At 41.2% G+C, this 23,164-nt stretch overlaps 1 protein-coding gene and 1 long non-coding RNA gene across 3 annotated transcripts in view; both read left to right on the top strand.

The window, feature by feature from the left end:
• LOC115545784 (sialic acid-binding Ig-like lectin 10) overlaps positions 1-15,429 on the top strand; it is a 38,798-nt gene extending 23,369 nt beyond the window's left edge. The window contains exon 8 of the mRNA XM_030359219.1: positions 14,503-15,429. Within this exon, the coding sequence (XP_030215079.1) occupies positions 14,503-14,724 (222 nt within the window). The 3' untranslated portion in view covers positions 14,725-15,429. The remainder of the gene's footprint in view (positions 1-14,502) is intronic.
• LOC115546148 (uncharacterized) lies at positions 7,165-8,511 on the top strand. 2 transcript variants are annotated; one of them, XR_003977201.1, is made up of 4 exons: positions 7,165-7,252; positions 7,686-7,745; positions 7,815-7,980; positions 8,119-8,511. It is a non-coding gene; the product is annotated as an uncharacterized LOC115546148 (long non-coding RNA). The 2 variants fall into 2 exon arrangements; XR_003977200.1 differs by lacking the exon at positions 7,815-7,980 and having other exon boundaries at positions 7,176-7,252.
• Positions 15,430-23,164: the final 7,735 nt, after the last annotated feature.

Genomic DNA, 23,164 nt, shown 5'->3' on the forward strand with positions numbered 1-23,164 from the left:
ATAAAAAACAAACCCTATAACCCAACCCCAACGGGAAAGCCTCACCCTAAAACGAAAAACCAAAGGAAACGTTATTGTTTATGGCAATCTATATTTTATTTGATTTGATTCAACTTTATTGTCACTAGCAGAGTATAGATACAAAACTAATGAAATGCAAACTAATGAAATGCAAACGAAGCATTTAAATACCAAAAAGTTAGCCGTTTAAAAAGTGCAGTGCTAGACAGTGCAGTTCAGTGCAGTAATGAGTGTAAACAGTTACACAGTGCAAGGCACTACAATGTAAACAGGTTGAACATTGCATAAACTGAGATGCAACAGCTAGGCAGGTAACCATTTAAAAGTCCAGTGCTAGACGGGGGCTGCGGCTTTGTTCAGAAGTGTTACAGCCTCTGGAAAGAAACTATTCTTGTGCCTGCTGGTGCGGGAGCGCAGGCTCCTGTATCGCTTGTCAGATGGGAAAAGGGTGAAAAGTCCATGGTTTGGGTGGGTGTTATCCTTGACAATGGATTTGGCTTTGTTTAAGCAGCGGTCATGGTATATGTTGTGAACGGGGGGGGGGAGTGGACAGCCAATAGTCCTCTGGGCAGAGTTGACTACTCTTTGTAGTGTCTTGCGGTCGGCAGCGTTGCAGTTGCCGTACCATACAGAGAGGCAATTTGTAAGTATGCTCTCAGTGGTACAGCGGTAGAAGTCTGACAGAATCCTACGACAAAGCTTTGCTTTCTTGAGGGTCCGTAGGAAGTGAAGGCGTTGATGCGCCTTCTTCACCAGACTGGAGGAGTTGAGGGACCAAGAAAGATTTTCTGTGATGTGGACCCCAAGGAGCTTGAAGCTGGACACACGCTCCACCTCAGCGCCGCTGATATGGAGGGGGGTGTGTGCCCTGCTCCTGGTTCTCCTGAAGTCCACAATGATCTCCTTGGTCTTCTTGGTGTTGAGTTCCAGGTTATTGTTTTTACACCATGTAGTTAGATGTTGAACCTCATCCCTATATGCTGTTTCATCCTCTTCTCTGATCAGGCCCACCACAGTGGTGTCATCTGCAAACTTGATTATGGCGTTGGAGCCATAAACAGGGGCGCAGTCGTGGGTGAAGAGAGAGTAGAGCAGAGGGCTCAACACACAACCCTGCGGCACGCCAGTGTTAAGGGGGATAGTGGAGGAGTAGAGACTCCCCAATTTAACAGCCTGGGGTCTGTTAGTAAGGAAGTCCATAATCCAGTTGCATAGTGAGTTGCTGATGCCAAGCTGGCTGAGCTTGGAGATCACAGTGTTGAATGCGGAACTAAAGTCAAATTAAATTAACAGCATTCTAACATACGTTTTGGGGCTATCCAGGTGGGTGAGTGCTAGATGGAGCACTGTGGAGATAGCATCCTCTGTTGATCGGTTGCTACGGTAGGCAAATTGGTACGGGTCCAGTGAAGTGGGCAAGCAGGATTTCAGATGTGAGAGGACCAGCTTCTCAAAACATTTTGCAATGATGGGTGTCAGTGCAACAGGGCGGAAATCTTTAAGTTCCTTCGCTGTAGAGTGTTTGGGCACCGGAACAATGGTGGCAGATTTAAAACTGTGGGGGACTGTTGATTGAGCTAGGGACATGTTGAATATGTCAGTGAAGACACCGGCCAACTGCTCAGCGCAGGCTCGCAGTACACGTCCGGGGACTCCATCAGGGCCAGCAGCTTTCCGAGCAGTCACCCTGGTCAGGATGTCGCAGACATATGGTAAATGTATTATTATCATTTTGTTATGATTGATGAGTTTGTTTTGTTTGATACCTTGAAGTCAAGCAGACAGATGTTTGAATGTGTTTTCTGTTTGTTGGGTGAGCGGCTGTTGTGTACCTACATTCACAGCTCGCCACAAAACAAAGAAGAACCTTGCCCAACCATTACAATTATTAAAAAAAACACGAAAGCAACGAGTAAAAGGGGAAGAAACTATAAAAAATAAACAAGTATGCACTTGCGAACACGCACTTGCGGACACGCACGCAAACACGCGCATGCGCACACACACACACACACACACACACACACGCACACACGCACACACACACACACACACACACACACACACACACACACACACACACACACACACACACACACACACACACACACACACACACAGTTAACTGGCCACCCATCTGTGTGAGAAAACAGAGAAGGTAGATAAACGAGACATGTCTTACCTCAAAGAGTCTGAACACGCAACGTCAGTTCTTCTTTCTGCCCCTTTCACAATACCTGACTCACCGCAAGCTTAAAGTGTGGGGTTCTGCGATGACATTTGAAAGACCTCTCCATGCATGTGTGGAGCGCACGGTAGACGCCCCCAATTGCATGGGTCGATAATGCGGACATAGTCGTTTTTTTATAACATTTTGGTAAAGACTGAAATCCAAACGGATTCAGGCCATTTTCAGATGGACATTCCTTAGGCTACCTGGCTGGCCGGACCTACAACATTCATTCCGATAAACATGAACAAATCATTCGGCCTAATTTACGTTGTAGCCTATAAACTCATCAAGAACAAGGCATTTTGGAGCACTCATTTCATTTAGGTAGTCTGGGAGACTGGCAGGGGCTATATTTGTGTAACCTTCGTATTCAATTAAATCTGTCTTACGTTTGAAAGTCACCATTAAAGCCAACAAAATGAATGTGTGTGTGTGTGCGCGTGTGTGTGTGTGTGTGTGTGTGTGTGTGTGTGTGTGTGTGTGTGCGTGTGCGTGTGCGTGTGCGTGTGCGTGTGCGTGTGTGTGTGTGTGTGTGTGTGAGTGAGAGAGAAAATGTGAGATCCCTGAGGTTCTGGTGACATCCCAATCAGTAAATCCATATATATATATATATTTATATCTCACTCAGGTGTTCTTCAGAAGTGGGGAGGACATCTATGCTAACATTGATACACTGATGAACACGGTCGGACCGAGAGAGGAGCCTGTTGGAGCAGGAGGAGAGGCTGCTGGACTGGGAGAAGGGGCTGCTGGACTGGGAGAAGAGGCTGTTGGACTGGGAGAAGGGGCTGTTGGACTGGGAGAAGGGGCTGTTGGACTGGGAGAAGGGGCTGTTGGACTGGGAGAAGGGGCTGTTGGACTGGGAGGAGAGGCTGTTGGACTGGGAGAAGGGGCTGTTGGACTGGGAGAAGGGGCTGTTGGACTGGGAGAAGGGGCTGTTGGACTGGGAGTAGGGGCTGTTGGACTGGGAGAAGAGGCTGTTGGACTGGGAGAAGGGGATGTTGGACCGAGGGAGGAGGCTGTAACAGCAGCAGGTTCCTCAGCCTTGACCCAACGGGATTCAGAGGAAGCAGCAGACCCAGCAGCAGACAGGCAGGTGGAGGACTGTGATGTCCTGTACACAACAGTGAACTGGAAGAATAAAAAGAAAAAGAAAAAAGAGACCTGGGCTCCTGGGGCAGAGACCCTCTGGGGCCCAGGGCCCCTACTCTTCCCCTGGGGTGGATGAGGGATGAGCTAAGGGCTAGAGGGATGAGTTAAGGGCTACATTGATGGGTAAAGGCTAGAGGGATGAGTTAAGGGCTACATTGATCGGTAAAGGCTAGAGGGATGAGCTAAGGGCTATGCAATTGTGTGGACCCGCTATGCCAATTCAATTTCAGATCCATTCTGAAGGGGTTATTTTGCCCTCTGGTGGTGATTTGAATTCACAGCCCAGGCAGAGAATGCTTGTAGTTGTCAGTAGTGCATTTAATGCAATATATACTTTTTCAGTGTAAAAACGACATTGTGTGAAACATGACACCAAATCGATTGAAATTTATCAATGTATTAGTTGTAATTCTATCCTGTTGGCAAAATAAACATGTCATGTTTCTACTATAGGTTTTATAGCAATGTTAATTAAAATGTGTAACCATCTCTTTTAAACAATTGCAGTGTTAAGTTTAAAAAGAAAAGTCACAGTTTTAGCTCAAGGCAAGGTAAGGAGCTGGCCTAAAGAAAGTCTTGCCTAGGGCCCCCTACTGCCTAGAACCAACAATGACCAGTGTCCCTATTAACAAAGTCCTAGGTAACCATTAGCATAGCTTGGGGCCCTCCAGTCTCCCTGGTTAGAATTAACCAAAAGCAGTCTTTACAGTATCAAGAGAGAACAGTATAAACAGTCGTTTACATGAAACTAAAGAAGACTGAACTATTGGGTAAGTTCAACTATGATTGGATTATTAAGATGCATGTTTACACCTTAGTCGTCGGAATAAGACCCCTAGATTATTAATGTTTACGGTTAATCTAATTGGAATTGGATTTAATTTTCTGCCCATACTCAAGATCTTTTCTGGTGGCTGTGAGCCTGAAGTAGAAGGAGATGGTAGTCGTGTTGTTGTCGCCATCGGAAAACGAGAAACGGCGATTTATTTAAAAAGGTTGCGCAGAAGATGGAGGAAGCCGGTGTCTTAGCAATGTAGTAACCCTATAAGTGTATCATCATCGACATGCATTCACTACAAACTATGCTTAGATTTCACCCAAGAAAAGACTGAATTAAAAGTTAATGTTTTTCTAAAGGTTGGTCATCAACGAGGTAATGAATAAGTGACTTCGGGCACATATAAATACATTCTCATATGTATGTATTCAGACCTGTAATTCATGTCTTAGACTTTTTCACAGCTGTAGATTAAAAAAAAATCTATTCTCTATTTATGGTTTCATAATGACTGAGTCACCGTTAAAACAAATGAGTTTCAGCTCTAATGCTGCTACTGTCTGCAATATGTTTCTATTTAGATTATTTGTCAGGATATTTTGTTATTATTGTCCGAGTCTGGTTTTAACTGATGTGACACCACTTCAATCTATTAATTACTTCAATTGTTATCATTACAATTATTAGTAGGCTACGCTACTATAGTTGATAAGACATAATTTGCCCGGGTTGACTACTTAAAATATTTGCTAAAAATGATTTATTTTCTACCATGAGCTCGGGGAGATATTAATGAACGGCACCCTCACAAACATGTATCACTGAAATGACTTTAAATCTCAAATGTTTTGATGTTGTATCAGCACACGAAGCAAACATCACATTTTTGGCTAGGTTCACTGGAATCTCTTTTTCTTTCATCATTATTTCAATCACCACTAGGTGTCTCTAGCGTACTCATTTGAAGCTTTGAGGTCGAACTACTTTGGTGGTTCATCCGGCTGGGAGCCTTTGACGTTTCATCAGGCATCATCTCGACACCACTTTAGGTACGGCGCCACCTATCGTACCGGGGTATGACATGCTTCGGCCAATGAACCGGTTTTTCAACGCCATGTATAATCTGACAATTGCAGTTGTCCAATTGAGGACCATAGTCGTACTAGCTTTAATCAAATTAAGCTGTGCATATAAACGTACTAACTTGTTAACAGATGACCTTATCGACAGAAAACATTTTCGGAATGGAACATTATAAACTGGGGGAGTCTGATTGGACTCTGGGGCTGGGTGAGGCTGCACACCTGTTGCACATTGAGTAATCAGTGTGCACAGGTTAAACCAGCCGTCTGCACTCGCACTCGGGGAGATCTCCTGGATGGCAGCGGAGCACCCTTTGGCACAATGTCAGACTTTTGTTATAGACCACTAGATGTCGCAATTTCTGACTTTCTGTTCTTTGTTTTTTCCATCTAATTATTTCTCTTGTTAAGCAGACTCACCTGCCCCCTGTTAATTAGTCATGTGATTTGTTCGGCCATTTTGTCTCACAGTATTTAGGCCGGATCTTCTGAGCTTCATTGGAACGTTATCTGTCTGAGGAATAAATACCTTAAAACTTATCCTGCTTTGCACTTGAGTCACCCTAGCTTTCTGTGTACCATACCCTGACACACTTGCCATGTTCATTATCACAGTTGTGCAATAAAACATATTTTTAACACCACATCCGTACATCCTTTGTCTGGAGGAGCCCAAAATAAGTCACCTAGGTGGAGTGGGGCAGTCATCTAGGTGGAGTATAACATGGACATTTGCTACAGGCAGTATGAACAGAGCAGGATCAACAGAAGTAACAGAGAATGGTAGCAAAAGAGCAGTGTCAACAGTATTAGCAGAGCAGTATTAACAGGGCAGTATCAACAGTATTAGCAGAGCAGTATTAACAGGGCAGTATTAACAGTATTAACAGAGCAGTATCAACAGAGCAGTATTAACAGTATTAACTGAGCAGTATTAACAGTATTTACAGAGCAGTATTAACAGTATTAACAGTATTAACAGAGCAGTATTAACAGAGCAGTATTAACAGTACTAACAGTTGTGCCGACCCTGTGGCTCGAGGAGACTGGGGGCGGGTCCCCTGCTCATGTGTTGGAGGTCTTGGGAGGAGCCAGTGGCTCATTACGGAGAGGTGGAAGCACCTGTGTCATGTGATCTCAGAAGCTGCCATTTTGAATGACGCAGTCTTCAAGCCCTCGACCCCAGTGCACTCGCTTGCCGTTGTGCAGGCTGCTCAACTTCCCGTTCTTTGTTCCATTACCCTGCTTTGTCGACTCTACGCCACTACATAACATGTATCCATCATCCACCTACTGTGTTACTGATGCTGCTGATCTATACATGTCATTACTTCAATTTAGCGGTCGTCCTTCATTCAATTATGTTAAGTTTACTCTTTCAATCATCACCCTCTCCAATCGTTTATTACGGCCTAGAGCCGGGTCTAAACTCAGTATTAACAGAACAGTATCAACAGTATTATCAAAGAACATAAACAGTATCAACAGTGAGAATAATTTACAGAGAAATGTATCAACAAGGTTAACAGAGAACAGTATCAACAGTGTTAACAGAACAGTATCATCAGAGAATCGCATGAATGGTGTTAAAATTATTAATAAAATGAATAGAAGTCAGTGTCAACAGTATTACCAGTGAACAGTGTGAACGGCTTTAACAGTGTTTACAATAGTAACAGTATTAAAAGAGACCAGTATCAATATTAATAGAGAACTGTAGCTGCATTAACAGTGTTAACATTATTAACAGTAGTAGCAATTAACAGTATTAAGAGGATTTACTAATCAGTTGATTATGTTATTATTGAACCTTTAATCTCTAACTGTATCTTCTTCCTGTATTTTGGCTCAGCTCTAGGTTATGTCTCTGCTCATGTACATTTTAATAAGTTCCTCATTCACTCACCTCACCAAGGCGTAGAGAGAAAGATGAAGTGAAGCTTTTACTCTTCAGGAACTTCATATCAAGTCCTTCACCTCTATCACGTAAGTCAACTCTATGTCTGGTTGATAGAACAAAGGAACATAATTACTGTTTACATGTATTGATATACATTATTTTTGGTTTTATTCAAGCCATACCTGTTTTAGTTAATGTAAGGGTGTTATCTTTGGTTTTCTTGTTTATGTCTAAACTTCTCAAGAGTTGAACATGTACAAATGTTATCTTTAAAGGTAATACAGCACATATGCATGGTTATTATCATTGTTCTTCTTTGAATATTGGTATTATATGATGGAAAATTAGCTTAATTAGTCATGGTAAAAGTGGTAGATTTACTGGTATTTTGAAATAGACATTTCTAGAGCAGTTAACAATGTCCTACTATTATTAGTGTAGTACTGAATACCTTAAGGGTAGTACGATATTACGTGTAGTACAGAAGTTAATGAAATCTTTGTATTTCTCCTGATGAAGTTGTGGAGGACGACATGACTGGATCCTGGAGACTATTTCTGCTCTGTAGTCTCCTGCAAGGTAAACATCTCAACCCTCTCTGTTGATACCTGTAGTGGGTACTATCTTAATGCACTGTGTCTTTTGTAGATGCATCACTCGATTTTTACGGATGATTCAAAGCCAGAAGTCAAACGCTGCACAACTTGCTGCTCACTTTTCCACTGCCCCCTATGCCCAACTTTCAAACCAACCATCAACACGGAGCTTCAGTGCCACCTGGAATCCCACATAAAACATTCCATTACATTTAAAGGTCATATATGTATGTGTGTAGAAAGAATATAAGAATATATGTGTATATGTCTGTAGACAATATTTATGAATGTGTGTCTGCTTACTTTTATAAGTCACTGACTCATTTTCCTCTATCTTTTGCCTGCATTGATCTTAGACAAAAAGATATGCAGGTGCAACCTCAGCTGCAGGGATGGGGGACATTATCATTGCCCCCTTTGTGGCAAAACGATCATCAGGAAGTCGGTTATGGATCTACACCTGAAGTCCTGCACAAACACGCAAGACAGTCCCTCCACCTCCGCTGCCGTCCATACATCCAATCAAAACCCCATCACAGTCAAGACAGCCACCACCTCTCCAGCCCCGACTGCTCCTGCTCCCCAAGCTTCAACTGTTGTGTCTTCCTCTGCCGTCTCTGCTGCCCAGAGTAAAAGTACAACCGGTTTGAAAAACAGTTCCAAGTCTTAGTTTAAGTAACTAACTGGTTGCAAAAATAATATAATTGAATATAAAATTATTCCAACTTGGTGGCATTTCATTTTCCATTAAACAGTGGCCACTTTACAACATTGTGGCTGGAGTTGCCTGGCTGCGTAAGCATGCAGGTTTGCTCAAGGGGAAGGTGGTCGAGCCTGCATTTCCGAACATGGACGCAAAAGAACAGCAGGAGCTCCTGGAAAGGATACGTTCTTCAAGTGATGAAGAAGAAAAGTACCCCCTGCTCTTCACATTTGGCTTTCAGGAAGACATGGAGGTCTTCCTTAACATGGCAGCTGAGGAGGATCTTCGGGTCAACGCCATGTTTCTGGGTCGCTGGGTGGACAGCCAGTGACATTGCTGTGTGTGTGTGTGTGTGTGTGTGTGTGTGTGTGTGTGTGTGTGTGTGTGTGTGTGTGTGTGTGTGTGTGTGTGTGTGTGTGTGTGTGTGTGTGTGTGTGTGTGTGTGTGTGTGTGTGTGTGTGTGTTGAGGTTCTGAGTTCAGTTATCTGTTGAGTGTTCTTAATAAAGTGTTACAACGTTTGCAATGTATTGATTTTTTTTATGACTTTACTTATTCACTTTGGTTACACACAGAGCTAAGTTAAAACACAGACTTGAGTTTGTCGGATTTAAATATGGGCAAATAAGGTGGTCCAGCAGCACAAGGTAAGACAATATTATAGACAATTAGAGCCAGATATTAAATGAATGATGGTTCAGAGTAAGAATTTAGGAATGCAAAAGTGCTAATAACGTATGATAAATTATGTTGGAATGCAATCGAACCTTATGATATTAAGACAACAGAATGTAACATAGCTAGACCTAATATAAATATGTCAGAAAAGGTGAAGCTAAAGGGGAATTGTTCTAACTATTCCTGTCCACTCATAGTATTTAAAATAATTATTAGCCTCAATCTCTGATGCCCTTCAGCTTTACAATACGAGTATCAGTTTGTGTCCGATCAAATATTAAATTGAGATGATTGCAGTATAACACAGAGGGAATCTGAATAAGGTGTGTATTTACAGAAAGAGAAGAGCCATAAGCTCCAGCTTAAAGTAAACAAGCTTATTATCATTTATTATGTTTGATTTGGATGGTATATTTCAAAAGTATATTTCGAGTGTCAGGTCTTCTGTCCAAAACCGGAAGCGTTTATCCGATTTTATAACTTAATTTATTTCGTTCATTTATGTAAACACATTACTTAACGCCCTTTCATTTATGTAAACACATCGCAACGCCCGATTTTTATTTTATTTTCCGATTTTTATTTTTTATTATCCGATTTCCGGCGTGTGGGTGGATGTTTCTGTCTGCAGCGGAAGTGCCTGTTGGTGGATGTCCGGAGCGTGTGGGTGGATGTCTGCAGCTAGACTCTCTTGCGCTTTCCGTTGTGCAGGCTGCTCAACTTCCCGTTTTCTGTTCCATTACCCTGCTTTGTCGACTCTAGACCACTACATAACATGTATCCATCATCCACTTACTGTGTTAATGATGCTGCTGATCTACACATGTCATTACTTCAATTTAGTGGTCGTCCTTCATTCAATTATGTTAAGTTTACTTTCAATCATTACCCTCTCAAATAGTTTATTACGGCCTAGAGCCGGGTCTAAACACAGTATTAACAGATCTGTATCAACAGTATTAACAGAACAGTGTCAACAGTATTAACAGAGAACAGTATCAACAGTCTCAACAGAACATTGTCAACAGTATCAACAGTATTAACAAAGAACAGTATCAACAGTGAGAAGAATTAACAGAGAACAGTATCAACGAGGTTAACAGAGAACAGTATCAACAGTGTTAACAAACAGTATCATCAGAGAACCGCATGAACGGTGTTAACATTATTAACAAAATGAATAGAAGTCAGTATCAACAGTATTACCAGTGAACAGTGTGGACGGCTTAAGAGTTTTTGCAATAGTAACAGTATTAAAAGAGACCAGTATCAATAGTATTAATAGAGAACAATATTTGCTGCATTAACAGCGTTAACATTATTAACAGTCGTAGCAATTAACAGTATTAAGAGTATTTACTAATCAACAGTCATACAGTGCAGTATTAATATTGGTTGATTATGGTTTTGTTGAACCTTTAATCTCTAACTATATCTTCTTCCTGTATGTTGGCTCATCTCTAGGTTATGTCTCTGCTCATGTACATTTTAATAAGTTCCTCATTCACTCACCTCACCAAGGCGTAGAGAGAAAGATGAAGTGAAGCTTTTACTCTTCAGGAACTTCATATCAAGTCCTTCACCTCTATCACGTAAGTCAACTCTATGTCTGGTTGATAGAACAAAGGGACATAATTACTGTTGTATTGCACGTCTAATGTCTATTACATATATTTATGTATATTATTTTTAGTTTTATTCAAGCTATACCTGTTTTAGTTAATGTAAGGGTGTGATCTTTTGTTCTCCTGTTTATATCTCTGTCTAAACTTCTCAAGAGTTGAACATTTCCAAATGTTATCTTTAAAGGCAATACATCACATATGCATGGTTATTATCATTGTTCCTCTTTGAATATCGGTATTATATGATGGAAAATTAGTTTAATTAGTCATGGTAAAAGTGGTAGATTTACTGGTATTTTGAAATTTTAACAATGTTATTACTATTATATTACTATTATTACTGTAGTACTGAATACCTAGTAGGTAGTACGATGTTAAGTCTAGTACAGAAGTTAATGTGATTTTTTTATTTCTCCTGGTGAAGTTCTGGAGGAGAACATGACTGGATCCTGGAGACTGTTTCTTCTCTGTAGTCTCCTGCAAGGTAAACATCTCAACCCTCCCTGATGATACCTGTAGTGGGTACTATCGTAATACCTGTAGCACTGAACACTCTCTAATATCTTTGATACTCTAATTTTTACACTCTATAGTATTCTAATAATACTTACCCTGTTAATGCATATATTACTCTCATAAAACCTGTAGTACTATCTGTGGTCCTCTGTTAATACCTAATGTACTCTCTTAATAGCTGTAGTACCCTCTGTAGTTCTCTGTTAATATCTGGAGTATTCACTGTAATCCTCTGTTAATACCGGTAGTTCTCTTTGTTGTCCTCTCTCATTACCAGTTGTACTCTGCAAATACTTTTTAATTGCTCAATGATTATTTAACCATAAGATTTTAAACTTCGATTTTGAAATATACCATCCAAATCAAACATAATAAATGATAATAACAATGATAATAATGATAATTATAATAACAACTGATAACTAAGCAACTAATTTTACTAATTAATTATAATAGTAGGATATATTATCTTGTTTTGTTACGAAATGCAATGTTGCATTTAAATATTTTGTCAGTTTGTGCATCGATTGAGCCTTTGGATTTGTCAATCTCTTGTTTTAAAGGTGCTGGGTGCAACGCTGCAGAATTTGAGGCCCTAATGCCAGAAAGAGTGACGACACTAAGAGGATCCTGTGTTACCGTTCCTTGTTCCTTCACCGTGAGGGACGGCTTTGAAGACAAGCTACATCCTGGATGTATATCAATATGGCGAAAAGATAAAAAATCATTCAGTACTACAACATTAAAGGGAAATCTAAAAGCGTACAACTGTACTACGACATTCAATGATGTTCTTGAAGACAATGGTCAATATGATTTAAGAATTGACTGTGGAGATCCATTAAAATATAATTTTGAAGAAAACCCAGTGACCATCAGGATCAAGGGTAAGTTCAATGTGTGTCCGTCTGAAACAAACATGTCTCTAAGTCCTATTGGTCTTACTGTGGTTCAGATGATGCTGAATGCTGGTAATGCTTGGGTCTCCACAGTAACCGCTCTAAATTGGTTTGGTACCCAGGGCTCCCTGATGCACCTCGTTTGACCCCCCCCAAGGAGCCGTCGGTGGAGGGGACTCCTGTGGAGCTGGGGTGCTCTGCCCCGTCCTACTGTGACACCCACCCCCCCACTGTGACGTGGACCCCCGCCCTGGGGCTCAGCACCCAGCTCCAGCAGAACGATACCGTGACCTCCACTCTGACCTTCAACGCCTCCCACCTCCACCATGGAAACAATGTCTCCTGCACTGCGGCCTACTACATACCATCTGGGAACAGAATTGTGACGTCTACAAGATACCAACTCAGTATCTCATGTGAGTCAATGTACTACCTTTTCAATGAAGAGTACATTTTATTTTTTGTTAACTTTTTAATATTGATCTTCTCTGTAATATATACCTATTTTTCCTTGATCTTAGAAGACAAAGCAGTGGGATGATAAACAACAACTTTTGATGATTCTCCTGTTTTTCATTTCATCTACTTTATTTTAAGATTGACTCAAAACCATTGAGCAAGTGTAAGGTTATTTTATTCAAACCTGAATATTTTTCTTATCGATTCATTTCAGTTTTTGCTCTGCTTTTCTGTTCACTCTGACTGCTTATTGTGAGGTCGACATTAAAAGTAAGATTGACTCAAAACCAGGAACAACCCAGAGTTTGGTGATGAAGTGATAAAAATGTTTTTTGTTAAACAGGAAGTAAGATGACTTCTCCAAATTCTCTCTTGATGTTGTCTTCCCCCTTCCCTGTATTCACAGCTCCTCCCAGGATCCTGCCCGCTTCAAACTGCAGCAGAATTGCAGCCTGGGTGCGATGTTCCTGCGACAGCGTGGGCAGACCATCACCGTCTCTGGAGTGGCGGTTGGATGGGAAACTGGTGTTGGGTTCTGACGACGTGTCTGTTAGCCAGGTCAACCTGGAGAACGCCACGTTGAGGAGCTCCCTCACAATGAGGACCCCTGCTGGTCTGACAGCCTTGACCTGCCACAGCTCCAACGCTGCCGGGAACACCAGCCAGGAGCTTCCTGTCCCCCACCTGGATCCACAGCCAAACCAGAAAGGTCTGTCCTCAGGGAGATAAACCCACAACCAATGCACATATATCAATGCACATCCAGCTGTGAGTCTGAAGAGCCTCGGGGTCTTTATAAATGTATTGACCTGTTCAATCACAGCCAATAACAAAACCATGAACAAAACCTCCTGACAACACATTCTAAATCCTGATCTTTAATATTCCAGACTTGGTGCTGTGCATTGTCAAATCTGCTGTGATGTTCGTGGGCTTAGTGTGCGTGGTCGTCTGTATTATAAGGTAAGTCTACATGAAATCGTACACATTCACTGTGTTTAGAAATTCACAACTTTCTCTGTTGAATTCAGATAGATGTCATTTAGCAGCAGATGACTACAAGCAGACTGAGGACATGGGGGACTGAACCCCAGGGGCGCAGTGGAGCGTTGACAGTGTAGAGTGTAACGACGGTTTCCATTTACACCTCAAGTACCAACTACGAACACTTAGTATGCCCTGCTGTCCAATAAATCTGAAAACGATCAAGGCAAGATATAAACATCTCATTTGCAAAATATCGATAAATATCATTTTTATCCAATGAGGGCTATTTAAAGAAAAATATGAAGAGCTTCAGCAGGATTAACAGTGCTGCCAGGTGCTCGTCACGTCGTGTAGCTTCACTGCTGGAGCTTCTGCTCTAAAAAGGTTTATCACACATCAATCGTGTGTGGGACAAATCAAATTATTTACAATAATCGTGGATTATTATCTATATAGCAGCGAATCAGAAATAGACAGATTCTAATTGTACTATATTTAGCTCAGTTCACCCTATGCATTATACACTGTCTAGTCTGTCCCCCTGGTGCTCATTATTTTTCAGGTTGTATTCCGGTCAACGGGAGTGGGACAGCGCTCTCTCTATGACAGCTCTGCCAGAACCTTTCAACTGGTTTCCAAACCCTCTGACCAATAGATCATCCTACCCCTCTGATATACAGTTTGCTCTACTGTGTATTCTTTTGATTTCAGTACTCGGAAAGTGAGTGAGGAGAGGCGGTCCTTTAACGCTGCCACTGTGAAGCGAGCCCCCCCAGACGAGGAGGAGTCCCAGGTAACGTGGATACAAGCTCCACACTGACCTCTGGGATATTTGTGGAGCTCTGTTGTGTTTGAAGACCCATTCTGTGTCTCAGGTCATCTTCGGAAGTGAGGAGGACGACTACGTTAACAGCGGGATGCAGATGAACCCGGTTGGGCCGGGAGAGGAGCCGGTTGGACCGAGAGAGGAGGCTGTTCTGAGAGCCGGTTCCCCAGTCTCAACGCACCGTGATGCAGCCTCCTCCCACCGGAGAGGCCCTGCAGGCTCCCACCCAGGACGCCCGTTCTCTAGGGAGCTCACTGAAGATACTCAGTAAACAGTTCACGATGACCCAAATATTTCCTCCAGGGAGATATTTTCATAGTTAGTACATCGCTTAATAGTTTCACTGTTGATCAAAATAACTGCTTGTTTTTCTCTGTGTTTTTCTTTCCTTATTTTTCTCTTTTTCTTATTGGCTACGATGAATATAAAGGTTATATCCTATGGTGTTGAGTCTACTTGCAATTATACGGCCCTGGTAAACCCTGAGAACAACGTTTGACCCTGTTAGGCCTTAGTACCAACACGTGAACCTGGTAAGCACTAGTTCCCTGGTCGCCCCTGGTAACCACCTGTGGTCATGGTGACCATTAGCATCGCTGCTAAGTTGGTAACCATCAGTGTCAGTGGCGGGCCCGCCCTATACGCTCAGTATGCAATTGTGTGTACTGCTAAGACAATACACAACATTTAAAGAATTCACAGATTCAAGATCCATTCTGAGGGGTTATGTTGCCCTCTGGTGGTGATTTGCATTCACAGCCCAGGGAGAGAAGGCTTGTAGTTGTCTGTAGTGATTTAACGCAATATATACTGTTTCATACATTGTGTGAAACATGACAGCAAATCTATTGAATTTCATGAATGTATTAATTGTCATTCTATCCCTTTGGCAAATTAAACATAGGTCACGTATCTTCTAGGTTTTACAGCAATGTCTAATGTTAATTAAAATGTGTAACCATCTCTTTTAAACAAATGCAATCTTCTGTTTTTTCTTTTTTAAAGTCACAGTTCTCAGCTCAAGGTAAGGAGCGGCCCCAAAGAAAGTCTTGCCTATGGCCCCTAACTGCCTAGAGCCAACACTGACCAGTGTTCCTGGTATCCAACTAGTGTCCCTGGTAACATCTAGTGTCCCTGGTAACTTCTAGTGTCCCTGGTAACATCTAGATTGCTAGGCAACAACTAGCATACCTTGGGGCCCATGGTAGCAACCAGTCTTCCTGGTCAGTATTAACCAAGAGAAGTGTTTACAGTATCAAGAGAGAACAATATAAACAGTGTTATCAGATGACCGTACTAACAGAAAGCATTTTCGGAAGGGAACAGTGTAAACAGATAGCAATATTAAAAGTATTCGTATTGACAGAGTACATTATTAGCAGTATTAAGAGCAGCATCAATAGTATGAACACTGAACACTTTACAGTAACAGAACAGTATTATCGGTGTTCAAGTGGAAATCCTGAAGATTTATTTAATTCACAACATTCATAGTACTGCAAAAGCAATAGATTTCATCAGTCTAACTGTACGTCCACACCAGGAGCGACCAAAGCGTCAAAGACGCTTTGGTCGCTCACGAAGTTTCGCTGCGAATTTTTCTGTTCGCTTTGGTCGCTCAAGTCGCTCATGACGTACAATTCAATTATGCAGACGCATTTAAAGGAGCCGTATGCGTTTAGTAGGCCCTACAGACAGCCATATCAAATAGTGAACTCTCCCATACACCTTGGCCATATTGCCGAGACGGTTTTGCTTGTTCGATAAAGTGCTTCGACAACAAGTAGGACAGTGATTCCCCCCAATACAAAAAAAATCCTAAAATGTAGGCTAATTACAACCGAGAACAAAAAACCCTGCGTGCTGTAGTAGTTAAAATATGTTTCACTGATCTGGATCTGCAAATCATGATCTGCACTCATTCGTCGCATTCAAAACAAATAGACATTCACGCACATGGCTAATTTGCATACGCGCACAGGACTGGTTGGCTCCGCAAGGCAAATAATGGAACATATCGATCTATCTAGGCTTTTCTGTCTATCTATCTATCAACGCGTGTCTAGTTTTAATGTGATGTATTGTGTGTATGTCCAGTCAGACTTGTTCTGTGTGGTGTTGTAGGCTACTGTCCTGTGTGGGCCGAACCACCTAAATGGATTCCCGACGATTTGTGTCGTTTGGTATTAATAAAGACTTGACTAGGCTTTCTATCTATCTAGACTAGATATATCCCTTGTCATTTATCCCTCGTCTTGTCGATTAGTTTGTTTATGTGACGATTTCAAAAACTTTTTTGGTTTTGTTTAAAGCATGCTACACGCGATTGGTTGGTTAGATTGGTGGCATGGAGAGCAAATTAAAATGATTCCCGCTTAAATACGAACGTTCTAGATGTAGCCTATAAATACTCCCGCTTATCATCACTTGATATCCAAACCACTACGGCGTTTCGATCTCTGAACTGAAAAGGGGTGGGTTCGTACAACACCGGGTGCCCAGTTACAGCCGCGATTAATACTTCAGCCGACATTTGTTCAGTGAGTGAATAAAGGTAGGTAGGAACCAAAGTGCCTGCCGATGTTCCCTGGGATCCACGCAAGCGAAGAGCGTCTACATTCCGATTGGCTGTCAGTGTTTGGCCGCTGAAGCGAATAATAGTCATTTGCATAAAGTTAAAAAGTTTTCAACTTCTTTTTGACGCTCTGGTCGCTCAACTTTGGCCGCTGGTAGCGTTGGTCGCTTTGGTCGCTCTTGCCCATAGAAAGTGAATGACTTCCGGCGATTTGGTCGCTCAATTCGCTTCTGGTGTGGACGGACAGTAAGGCACTATTGTGTTACCTTATTTGGCGATAGATTGTCAAGATTGCCAACGCGAATGTGTTATACGCAGTGATGTTATGCTTTGCGTCGAGGCATCGGGGCGTGTGTCGAGTACCTCGGCTCCTCCCCCCAGCTCCGTATCGAGTAGGATTCACATAGGCGAAATGACGTAGCGTGTGACGTTCGAGGCTTCATCTCGGGCTGTTCCGCGATATGGGTTCACAATTGGCACATTTTTACAAAAGAAAAGACACTACCCAGTTCCAAGATCAATTTAATGGCTATGTAATTAATCACACTCATTCTCAGTCTTCATGCAGTTATATTATTACAATTATTAGTAGGCTACTGTAGTTGATAAGACATTCTATTTGGCCCGGGATGACTTAAAATCTTTGTTAAATGATTTGTTTTCTACCATGAGCTCGGGAGATATTTATGAACGGCACACTCACACGTATCGCTGAAATGACTTTAATTCTCAAATGTTTTGATGTTGTACGAAGCAAACATCACGTCATCACAGGAAACTCTTTCTTTCATCATAATTTCATTCACCACTAGGTGTCCCTAGCGTACTCATTTGAAGCTTCGAGGTCGGACCACTTTGATGGTTCATCTGGCTCCGAGGCTTTGACGTTTCATGAGGCGTCATCTCGGCATCACTAGTTATATGTAGCACACCTACTGAACTACATCCTACATTGACCATGATAAATCATCAGAGATTAAGGCCACTGTGGCAGTGTGTGTGTGTGTGTGTGTGATGGCTGGTTTAAGCAGCCTCAGCTGGCGGTGTCTGATTGGACTCTGGGGCTGGGTGAGGCTGCACACCTGTTGCACATTGAGTAATCAGTGAGCACAGGTTAGACCAGCCGTCTGCACTCGGCAGCGGAGCACCCTTGCCGTGTTCATTATCACACTTGTGCAATAAACCATATTTTCAACACCCCCACCCTACGTCCTTTGTCTTGAGGAGCCCAAAATAAGTCACCTAGGTGGGGTGGGGCAGCGTCCTAGGTGGGGTATAACATGGACCTTTGCTACGGGCAGTACTAACAGAGCAGTATTAACAGTATTAACAGAGCAGTATTAACAGAGCAGTATTATCAGTATTAACAGAGCAGTATTAACAGTACTAACAGAGCAGTATTAACAGAGCAGTATCAACAGTATTAACAGTGATTAGTATCAACAGCATTAAGAGCAGTATTAACAGAGCAGTATTAACAGTACTAACAGTTGTGCCGACCCTGTGGCTCGAGGAGACTGGGGGCGGGTCCCCTGCTCATGTGTTGGAGGTCGTGGGAGGAGCCAGTGGCTCATTACGGAGAGGTAGAAGCACCTGTGTCATGTGATCTCAGAAGCTGCCATTTTGAATGACCGCAGTCTTCAAGCCCTCGACCCCAGTGCACTCGCTTTCCGTTGTGCAGGCTGCTCAACTTCCCGTTCTTTGTTCCATTACCCTGCTTTGTCGACTCTACACCACTACACAACATATATCAATCATCCACCTACTGTGTTACTGATGCTGCTGATCTACACATGTCAATACTTCAATTTAGCGGTCGTCCTTCATTCAATTATGTTAAGTTTACTCTTTCAATCATCAACTCTGCAATAGTTTGATACGGCCTAGAGCCGGGTCTAAACGCAGTATGAACAGAACAGTATCAACAGTATTAACAAAGAACAGTATCAATAGCATTAACAGAACAGTGTCAACAGTATCAACAACAGTATTAACATTATTACCAAAGAACAGTATCAACAGTATTAACAAAGAACATTATCAAAAGTATTAACAAAGAACATCAACAGTATTAACAGAACAGTATCAACAGTATTAACAGTATTAACAAAGAACATTATCAACAGTATCAACAGTGAGAAGAATTAACAGAGAACTGTATCAACGAGATTAACAGAGAACAGTATCAACAGTGTTAACAGAGAAAAGTATCATCAGAGAACCGCATGAACGGTGTTAACATTAACAAAATGAATAGAAGTCAGTATCAACAGTATTAACAGTGTGAACGGCTTTAACAGTGTTTACAATAGTAACAGTATTAACAGAGACCAGTATCAATAGTATTAATAGAGAACAGTATTAGCTGCATTAACAGCGTTAACATTATTAACAGTAGTAGCAATTAACAGTATTAAGGGTAATTGCTAATCAACAGTCATACAGTGCAGTATTAATATTGGTTGATTATGGTTTTGTTGAACCTTTAATCTCAAACTATATATTCTTCCTGTATGTTGGCTCAGCTCTAAGTTATGTCTCTGCTCGTGTACATTTTAATAAGTTCCTCATTCACTCATCTCACCAAGGCGTAGAGAGAAAGATGAAGTAAAGCTTTTACTCATCAGGAACTTCATATCAAGTCCTTCACCTCTATCACGTAAGTCAACTCTATGTCTGGTTGATAGAACAAAGGAACATAATTACTTTTTACATGTACATATTATTTTTAGTTTTATTCATGCAATACCTGTTTTAGTTAATGTAAGGATGTTATCTTTTGTTTCCTGTTTATATCCCTGTCTAAACTTCTCAAGAGTTGAACATGTCCAAATGTTACCTTTAAAGGTAATATATTACATATGCATGGTTATTATCATTGTTCTTCTTTGAATATTGGTATTATATGATGGAAAATTAGTTTAATTAGTAAAAGTGGTAGATTTACTGTTATATTGAAATAGACATTTACATAGCATTTAACAATGTCTTACTATTATTAGTGTAGTACTGAATACCTTAAGTGTAGTATGATATTAAGTGTAGTACCGAAGTTAATGAGATTTTTGTATTTCTCCTGATGAAGTTCTGGAGGAGAACATGGGACTATTTCTGCTCTGTACTCTCCTGCAAGGTAAACATCTCAACCCTCTCAGTTGATACCTGTAGTTACTATCGTAATACCTGTAGCTCTAGTTCTCCCTCTAGCCTCTGTTTTTACCCTCTGTAGTACTCTTATAATACCTGTAGTACCTACTCTGTTATTGCCTTTACTCTCTTACTACCTGTAGTGCCCTCTGTAGTACTCTTTTAATACCTATTGTACTCTCTTAATACCTGTAGTATTCACTGTGATCCTCTGTCAATACCAGTTGTAATAATAATAAAATAATAATAATACATTTAATTTAGAGGCGCCGTTCATGACACCCAAGGTCACCTTACAGAGCATATAGTCATCAAAAATCTTAAAAAAAAAAAAAAAAAATTTGTGGAAAAAATAAATAAATAAATAAACATAATAAAAAATAAAAAATAAATAAAACAAAAACAAGACAAAACAAAACAAACAAACAATCACGTTAGATGTTGTGTGCGAGTTTGAACAGGTGAGTTTTGAGTTGTGACTTGAAGGTTGTAAGGGTGTCTGACTGTTTTATGTGTGGGGGGAGGGAGTTCCAGAGCCTGGGTGCTGAACAGCTGAATGACCGGGCACCCATTGTAGTGAGTCGTGATGTGGGGATACATAGTAGTACTCTGCTAATACTTCTTAATTACTCAGTGTTTACTTTAAAGCGTAAGATTTTGAAACTAATTAGAAGAATACCATATAAATGAAACATAATAATAATAATAATAATAATAATAACTAATAACTTAGTAAATAATATTACTAACTAATAATAATTTATTGATGCTGATAAATGATCGTATTTTGTAGGAAGTTCAATGTTGCATTTAAATATATTGTCAAAGTTTGTGCATCGATTGTGCCTTCGGATTTGTCAACCTCTTGTTCTAAAGGTGCTGGGTGCAACGCTGCAGGATTTAAGGCCCTGATGCCAGCAAGTGTGACGACACTCAGTGGATCCTGTGTTACCGTTCCTTGTAACTTCACCGTGGGGGACACGTATAAAGACAAGCTAAAGCCTGGATGCAAAAAATTGTGGTATCAAATTAAGGATCAACCTATAAGCAACCAACTTATAAGTTCTACAACATTGAGGGGGGACTTTACAGCATACGACTGTGCCACAACATTCAATAACGTACATGAAGATAATGGTCAATATTATTTCAGAATTGACTGTGATGGAAGTGATTTAAAATGGAATTTTAATGAAAACCCAGTGACCATCAGGATCCAGGGTAAGTGTAATGTGTGTCCGTCTGAAACCACCATGTATTGGTCTTACTGTGGTTCAGATGATGCTGAATGCTGGTAATGCTTGGGTCTCCATAGTAACCGCTCTAAATTGGTTTGGTACCCAGGGCTCCCTGATGCACCTCGTTTGACCACCCCCAAGGAGCCGGTGGTGGAGGGGACTCCTGTGGAGCTGGGGTGCTCTGCGCCGTCCTACTGTCACACCCACCCCCCCACTGTGACGTGGACCCCCGCCCTGGGGCTCAGCACCCAGCTCCAGCAGGGCGATACCGTGACCTCCACTCTGACCTTCAATGCCTCCCACCTCCACCATGGAAACAATGTCTCCTGCACTGCGGCCTACTACATACCATCTGGGAACAGAACTGTGACGTCTACAAGATACCAACTCAGTATCTTATGTGAGTCAATGTACTACCTTTTCAATGAAGAGTACATTTTATTATTTGTTTACTTTTTTTTATTGATCTTCTCTGTAATATACCTTTTTTTCCTTGATCTTAGAAGACAAAGCAGTGGGTTGATAAACAACAACTTTTGATGATTCTCCTGTTTTTCATTTCATCTACTTTATTTAAAGATTGACTCAAAACCATTGAGCAAATGCAAGGTTATTTTATTCAAATCTAATTACGTTTCTTATCTATTCATTTCAGTTTTCACTCTGACTGCTTATTGTAAGGTCGACATCAGGGGTGGACTGGGAGAAAAATTCAGCCCAGGCATTTTCTCTCCAGACCAGCCCACTACATTATTAGCACTAGGGGTGGGACGAGACGAACGGGAAGAACCCTGTATATCCGAATAATAGTACAGTTTTTTGTTTTTCAAGTTTGTGTTTCTTGTGCTGGTGACAAGAAAGGTGTGAAACCCGAACAGGAAGTTAGCAGATATCCTGTGGTTGCGGCATCTCCAACCGCCATATCTACTACAAAACCCTTGTAAAATATCACACATGATCCAACGCTAAATTAGGGCTGTCGCAATAATCGGGTTTGATTAAATAATCTCTGATATAAATAACAATAATCGGGTTAAATAACTTCACATGGTGTGTCTGGTGTGTTTCCAGCATTCGTATCAGCAGAGAAATAGTCCGCCAAGACGTTGAGGTTGCTTAGCATCCAGAGACTCTGTCCATGCAAGTGAACGGAGCGTTCCCTCTTCGTCATAACTATCAAACCATTCTCCATGGCAACTGGTTCCACACAAACCTTCAGCTCCGTTGTGTCCGAAAAGTTCGCTGACAAAACTCCGGTTACGGGTGTGTTTTGAATTTAAATGTGCATTATCTCGCTTAAACGGCATTTTAAAAAATTGTGCAATAATATCGCATACCGCGATATTGCGCCCCCTGTTTTCACCGCGGTGAAAATTCCTCAACCGTGACAGCCCTACATAAATCCTCTCTTGCAGTTATTAGTCTGTGACTGTGAAAATCGTTTGGTGCAAGCCCAGCATTAGTTAAAACCAGACTCGGACAATAATAACAAAATCTCCTGACAAATAATCTAAATAGAAACATATTACAGACAGTAACAGCATTAGAGCTGAAACCAATTTGTTTTAACGGTGACTCAGTCATTATGAAACCATAAATAGAGAATTGAATTTTTTTTCTCATATTCTCATACACGTGTATGTGCACATGTATGTATACATGTGCACATACATGTATATGAGAATGCATATCTATTCAGACCTGTAATTCGGCCTACCTGCATAACTGTTAATTTAACTTAAAAGATATGC

Source organism: Gadus morhua, chromosome 6 (assembly GCF_902167405.1).
Source record: "Gadus morhua chromosome 6, gadMor3.0, whole genome shotgun sequence".
NCBI lineage: Eukaryota > Metazoa > Chordata > Actinopteri > Gadiformes > Gadidae > Gadus > Gadus morhua.